The sequence below is a fragment of the Crocodylus porosus genome, unplaced genomic scaffold (genome assembly GCF_001723895.1).
Source record: "Crocodylus porosus isolate Cpor-Errol unplaced genomic scaffold, CroPor_comp1, whole genome shotgun sequence".
In the NCBI taxonomy this organism is placed as follows: Eukaryota; Metazoa; Chordata; order Crocodylia; family Crocodylidae; genus Crocodylus; species Crocodylus porosus.
Genome location: NW_017728947.1, coordinates 90,634,046 through 90,641,302, shown reverse-complemented (window position 1 = coordinate 90,641,302; position 7,257 = coordinate 90,634,046). Strand labels below are relative to the sequence as shown.

The following is a 7,257-nucleotide window of genomic DNA, read 5'->3' as shown; positions in this document are numbered from 1 at the left end:
GGCCGGGGCAGCGGCTCGTGCTCCCGCTGCAAACTTTTGCAGCTGCCCCCGGCACGCCAGCCCGGAGCCCGCAGCCTCCGCCCGAGCCGCGGTAAGCGCGGGGCTGCAGCGCCCGCCGTGCCCGGGGCGGGGGGAGGGGTTGTGCGCGGTCCCCGGGGAAGCCCCCTCCCCTGGCGGCGGGACGGAGCTGGGAGGCGCCGCGCTCTGGGCATGGGTGCGAGCGGCGCTGCGCTGGGCGCTCTCTGTTCAGTGTCGCAGGTGCGGAGCGCCGGGCGCCCTCGGCCCGCCGGCGGGATGCTGCTCCGGGAGCTGCTGCTGCTGCTGCTCCCCCACTGCTGCTGGCCTCCCCTGCCGCTGGCGCTCCACCCCCTGCGGGGCTTCGTCCAGGTAAGGCGCCCCCCGCCCAGCCCCTCGCAACTCGGGAGAAGTTGGGCCGGGGACGGGAGCCGGGCTCGGGACCCTCCTGCTGGGACCGGGGCAGTGCCTGGAGCCAGCCGCTCGAGGGGACCGGGAAGGCTCCCCAGGAGCGCCCCACACAGCCCTGCAGCCTCCCTTCCCGGCTGGAGACGCTCCCCAGCCCTGAAGGGGAAGGGGGGGTGGGCGCCGCCGGTGCTGCAGGGTAAAGGAGCAACCCTGAGGTTTTTAAAAGGCTTATTGCTGTTGCTATTTTTTTTAAAACAGTTTGGACACCTCTGAGGGATCCACAGCTTTTTAAAATCATTTCCACCTTTTCACGTGGCTTTGAGTATTTTTTCTGTACCGCAGGGAACTTGGGCAATCTCGGGCAGACAGTTTGATTGTTTTCCACAGCATGCACACACACAGTCCTAGGGCACTATATACAAATGCTAAATGACAGGGCCGTTATTCAGTGCTGGCAGTGACTGTAATCTCATCGGGGGGCACATCTTGTCTCCATCGCCGTCTGCCACAGCGTGGATGCGTTTGCAATAAGTAATCTATATGCGTTTTTAGACAGAGCCCAAGAGCTGAGATGCACGTGGATATATTATATGTGAGGGGTGGAATCACGACCTTACTGAATTCAGTAGAAAAACTCCCATTGATTTCAGTGGGGCTAGGATTTTATCTGGTGAATATGATGTGGGGGGGAGGAGTGCTTGTGGTATTGACATTTACACAGGGAGAAACATTCAGCATTTAATGTTTGCAAATTGGTGACTTTCAAAACCGATAGCCCTCCAAAGAACATTAAAGAATAGCACTGTATCCATAGCTGTTGCTTCCTGACATGTATTTCCACTTATTTCTGATCACTGGATGAAAGCTTCTGTAGAGTGTTTAAAAGATCAGTACCCTGCTGAGTCTTGTGCTCGAGGAATGAGACTTGGTCTTTCTGAGTGAGATGTTGTTGACCTTCTGTAACACATTGACAGTGAGACGATTGGAAGAGTAATTACTGTAGATGGCAATATGAACAGAGCAAGAATCCCGTTAGGAAAAGCTCTGAAAGTCTAATTCTGGTAATGTTTGGGCATGGTGTCTGACGTTGACTATGTAATGAGAATTTGCTGGGTAAAAGCTGATTCAGCGTTGTCCATTCTCCAACTCTGACTGTTATGTGCTGTGACCTTGATTATAATACAGGATGACCAGTAACCCTCATGCAGAAGGACTGAGAGCGAATACCAGGCTAGAAGGGATAGTGGTTGTCCAGCTGAAACAACCAAAACAGCAGGAAAGCTGACCCAAAATGCATCATTTTGATATTTTACACTCTATTTATCATATCTGTCTTCAAAGGAGTGATTGATGGGCTAGTTCTGTTTTGGTACTGAACAATTACAGTTTCTTTCTGGAAGACAACAGAGTGGTATTTCCCTTTATTCTCTGTTCTAAATTTTGTACATTCCAAAAGATTAACCTGGGATTGTTTGTTTGTTTAACATTTTGTCCAGGATTATAAAATTTGGAACTCCCCAACTACAAAACGAAACAGAAGCACACACAAATCAAAACCAAGAAAGCCACCAACTCTCCCGTTCATTCTGTTGACTGCCCTGCTCTAAAATTCAGGTGCTTAAACTAACTTCTGGAATGTGCCAGTTTAAGGAAAAGGTAATCACATCAAGAAAGAGACATTTTGAAAACAGCTCTTTCTTTCATTTAATGATTAAATCTGGTAATCGTTGATTGTGCATAAACATCTCTCCCGAAAACTGCTCAGGTGATTTTTTTTTTTTTCTTGAAAATGAAAGAATTAAATCAAGAATAATTGAAATGAGCTATACAAAGGCAAAACTGGTTTGCTCAGCCTTCCCCTCAGTGGCTTAGAAATTCTCTTGGCTTGATTTAATGCATAATTGCAGGGGCCAGTAACATTTTACAGTGTTGCGGGTCAGAACAACTTGGCTCCAGTCCAACCTGGGCATTTGGTGGTACATCAGCAGCAGGGGGCTTTCCTTGTACCTGTCCTGGAGCAGGGCAGTTGGGAGCTGTGCCTGCACTACTACCCTTCTCCCAGTCCCCCCCCGCTCCTCAGCTTTCCAACTGGTGGGGAGCTGCAAACTGTGTCTGTGCTGCCACCCAGCCCGAGTGTAGCTCCCTATTGGTTGGAAGCTGCGCCCATGCTGCAGCTCTGGGGAGAAGCAGTGGCAGCATGGGCACAGATGCCCGGCCCTGGCTCAGCTCCTCATTAGCTGGAAACTGCACCTGTCCCGCAGCTGGGGAGCAGGAAGCTGGGCAAAGCGTCAATGGCACAGTTGCTGCTCCCCACTGCTTGGTTCTGTGGGCATAAGCAAAGCCCCTTCCCACTGACATGCCACCAAAAGTACCTAGCCTGTATCAGACCAGAGTTGGGAGGGTGAAGAGAAGCAGGAGCAGCTGGAAGCAGCCTGGCCCAAGCACAGCTCTTTTCTGCCTGGTGTCAGTGTGGTCATGGGAGCAAAAACAGGAAAAACCCTCTAGCACCAAGGGCTGGAGACCCAGTGGCTCTGCAGGCTAGATCTGGTCTGCGGGCCATATGTTGCCAACCCTTGCATAGCAGCACCTTTTTTTATGTATTTTCCTTTTTATAAATCTAATCAATAAATCTCCTTAGACTAGAGCTTCTATTAGCCTCCCCCTAGACCACCAGAAGTGTAAGTGCCACGTGCACATATTGAGACAAAGGTCAGGCACAGAATATCCATGAGTGTCTAGGATATAAACCTTGCATATTCCTTGTATTTAATCTTCCATGGATCCTTGCATATCCATACGCAGTTCCAGCACTTGTATCAGTACAAGCTTCTTTGCAGCACAGATTAGGGATTCGTAGGGAAAAATCATCCCAGGTGCAATCTCATCAAAGAAAATGGGCCAAGCTTTTGGGTCAGGTTCAACCTTACTGTAACCTAGTTTATTCTCATATAATAGAATTGAGCTCCAAAGCCATGGTCCAAAATAATCCTGTTTTGCGGTGAGCTGGAGAAACATCTTCAGGGAGACCAAGTTTGGCATGCTCAGAAGGCCTGGGTTCCACAATAGTTTGTTTTAGCTTATCCAAAGCTGAGGGAAGTGACAGTCGTAACCACAAAGATAACAAATCTCAGTAGTCTCAGCACAGAGCATACAGGCCACATTCAAATCCTGCTTTTTTTCCTCAACATCATTTTCAGACCTAATTTTTTCATTTAATCCAGAAAGCTAAAACTCTGATCCATGCCCCCATCCCGTTCCATATTCTTACAGTATCCTCCTCCTTTCTGGCCTTCCAGACACAGTGTAGCTGATCTGCTGTCTTGGGGTTGCCCTTGTCTTTGAATGTCTTCCCTCCTTCTAACATCCCTCTTTCCATAACATGAAGTTCAGGCTCCTTGTCTTCATCTTCAAGGTGCATTCCATAGCTCTACCTCTCCCTGCTTACCCATTGTTGTCTCACAGTGCTGCTCTTTACCCACTTTGCTCCATCAGTGAAAACTGTCTCCTTTCCCACAATTACTTTCACTCTTGCTTCCATCCTGCCCTGTATGCATAGAACACCCTCCCTGACACAGGCAACTGGTAGGAGGAGCCTGGGGGTGGAGGGGGCTATGTGCCCCCCCTGAGATTGGGGATGCATCCTGCCTCAGGATGAGGCAGTTTTTTAATACTTTTTTTAATGATCCACATAGCATAAATCATTACTAGACAACTGTCATGAAGAAAGTTATTGCTATATCACCAGGCAGTCAGAGTTCTCAAATACCCACCAATCAGCAGAAAACTTTTCTTTTTCAATTACCATCCTTCCTCTGGATCCAGACTTTCCCTTGGAGACCAGCAGCTAGAGTTTGTGACGTAATCCTCTATTCCCAGATATGGAGCCCAGTCTCCATGTTGTAATATACCCCTGGACTGCTCTGATTGCATGGATCCCTACTGAAGTCAGTGAGGCTTTGTACAAGTGTAGCCTTGCTTCCTGCATGCTGTGCAGCATAGAAAGGAATCTCAGTTTGTCTTGAAAAACCCTGATTAAAAAGAAATTATCTCCCAAATGGGAGCTTTATATGGCTAGCTTTCCAGTTCTGTTCAGACAAGTTCACAGCACTTTTTGTTTGTTTCTCCATTTATATTTGTGAAAGCAGATTTTCATCTACCAAACTATTAAGAAATGTCTGCCCTTTATGTAAAACATGTTTACATAAATTGTTAGAACCATATATTGTTTGTTGGTAGACTAAAAACAGAGGAACAGTCTTTACTACTAATAGTTTGCCTAGCCTTAAACTCTGACAGGCAGAGTTTGCAAGCTGATATATTGCTAAGAATATTGAGAATTCTAGGTTGAAACAAAAGAACTATATTTTAGATAGGTAAATGAAATAGAAGTGCCTGGGCATGGCGAACAGTAGGAAATGTAACTGAAAGCTGGTTGCTCAGTGGAGCAATGTAGAGAGCAAACCCTACTTGCTTGATATCCAGAGATCCCTAATGACCCCAGTGAAGAGTAAACTGAAGGGAAGCCAAATCAGTAACTGATGCTGCATCATCTGTGAAATGCTTCTGAAGTCTTTATGTAACTAGCATTTAACAAAAAGAACAAATGCCCAAGTTTGAGGCCTGTGTGTTAGTAGTGGAATCTTTCATAGAAAGGCCAGGTTTTTTCAATATGCCGTTTACTTCTACTATCCATTATAAAGGCACCTTATGTTGAATTTTAAACATTAGAAAAGCAATGTTAGGTCATTTATTTCATCATCCTCTGCTAGAGCGGGGTTGTTCCACAGTATGTTTTTTGTGTGATTTGTTCTGTTTACATTTAAAAGACTTAAGTAATGACCTTCCATTCCTTTTACTGGAAGGCTAACAGACATCACCAGTAGAAAGTTTTTCTTGAGAATGAGCCCAAATTGGTTGCATTCCTTTTCTTAATTCTATTTCATTACTCCTACTTAATCCACTCATGGAAATGCTTAAGAGTGCTTCTCCATCTTGGAGAGCTTCATCTTTCATGTAAAAATTCAGTCCTCCTTCATCTAAATGTACATCTTCAGTTCTTTTAAATTTACATGTTAGGAGAACATGGGGAGGGGAATTTGGCAATGGGGATGACCAACAGCAAGCCATGTTACTGAAAGATGCTCTGTAGAGCAATGTAGAGAACATAGAAATCACTTTACATTTCTGAATACTTTTTACTGAGTGACAAAATAGTAAATAAAACAAATAAGAGATTAAGCCCACCCTTTTACATTTCAATCATTTTCCAAGAATAAATCAGCTGGGGCTATTAATCTTAGCTAGTGGGTAGACTAAGCATTCAAAACCCCCCCGAAGTAGTCCCTTTAGATACAGAAATAGGATGCAAGCCTGGGATATGGCTGGAGATATATAAGGTTAATCTTTTGGCAAAATTGAGAAAAATATCCCATGATTTGCTATTACCAGCCCATAGCAAGAGAGTCTCTGGGGATTTAAAAGCTGGTCAATAGTTCTAAAAAAAGGACAGAACAAACCTTTTGGCCTTGGCTGATATTAAAGTAGAACAATAAGTCAGTATAGCTTTCCCATACCATCAGTATCATCACATGTATACACCAAGCTCCTTCTATTCTACAGATAAAAAGTTGACTCCAAAATCTATGTAGTGTTATTCCATCTCATGATCAATCACCTCCATTTTTCTTGGCTCCCATGTAATTTTAGTAACCTGAAGCATATACCAAAGTGGATATCATGTCAAGGGATGTGGACTGACAGTTCCTCCTTGGTTATCTACAAAGCAATAATCTACCATCCTATATCCTCCCTGAAAAGTATAAATGTCACCACTACTGGCCAAAGCCAGGAAAGCTTTAAGATCAATGGGTTGGGTATTGTAGGAAGTAGTGTCTTATCTATTGGGTCCATGAAACTGTCATTAACACACTACTATATATAAACAGTTTAAGAGTAGAAGTTCTTCTTCAGCTTGTGAACTCTAAGAATGTATTTTACAGAAAAAGAAACCTACTTAGCAGACAGATTTATCACCATCTGTGGAAGATTATAAAGCTGCGTCATTAGAGTTCAAAGAGTCCATGTAGTTCTTGGAAACTTTTTGCCATGGTCTATAACTATCTCCTTATTGTTACCTAATTGTAAAGGGAAAAGTTCATAGGTTCACAGGAAAATAGGACCTCATGGGTCATCTAGTCTACCCCTGCTCAAGGCAGGATCATTCCTGACTAAACCATACTAGTCAAGTGTTTTTTTTAACTTCTGTTAAAAAGTTGGAAAGTATATGTGATTAAATTTGATTTTTCCTATATCTGGAATGTGACAAGCAGTTCAAAGTACTGGACCTTCTGATATGTGCTGTTTAGAGCTTTTCTTCCAGCTCAGCTAATCATAGCTTTTGCTTATCCCCTTTTCTTTCTTTTTTTCTTTCTGTTTCGACTACAAAATATTATCTCTAAATAGTCAAAGAAGTATACTATATCTTTCTGTATTTAGGCATACCATGCATATGAACAGTTACATGTGTGCTGGTTTTAGTTGGCACTGTAATATAATATTTGATCATAAATAGGTGAATATAAAGCTGTGTAACATCTGTAAGAGGAGGGGATGCAAGAATCAACATATTTTACAGCAGTTAAAGGGAAGATAGTAAATAATTACTGGATAGACCTTTGCTAATACTATTTTCATTGTGTCTCTTCTGAGGGTCTTGATCAATACAGTACCCTTATTCAAGACAGCACTTCAGCACATAGTTAAGCCCCAGTGACTTCATCTGGGCATAAAGCTATGCTATGATGCCATCCTAAACCATAGCTAAAATACAAGTTT

The 7,257-nt window shown here is 44.1% G+C and overlaps 1 protein-coding gene across 2 annotated transcripts in view; it reads left to right on the top strand.

The window, feature by feature from the left end:
* The first annotated feature begins 6 nt into the window (after window positions 1-6).
* The window catches only part of PRIMA1 (proline rich membrane anchor 1), an 84,464-nt gene continuing 77,213 nt past the window's right edge, over window positions 7-7,257 (top strand). The window contains exons 1-2 of one of the 2 annotated variants that reach the window (XM_019552447.1): window positions 7-91; window positions 251-387. In XM_019552447.1, coding sequence (XP_019407992.1) covers window positions 295-387 — 93 coding nt within the window. In that variant the 5' untranslated portion in view covers window positions 7-91; window positions 251-294. Of the gene's footprint in view, window positions 92-250; window positions 388-1,919; window positions 2,080-7,257 lie in introns of those variants that run through there. The other variant, XM_019552448.1, reaches the window with a different exon arrangement.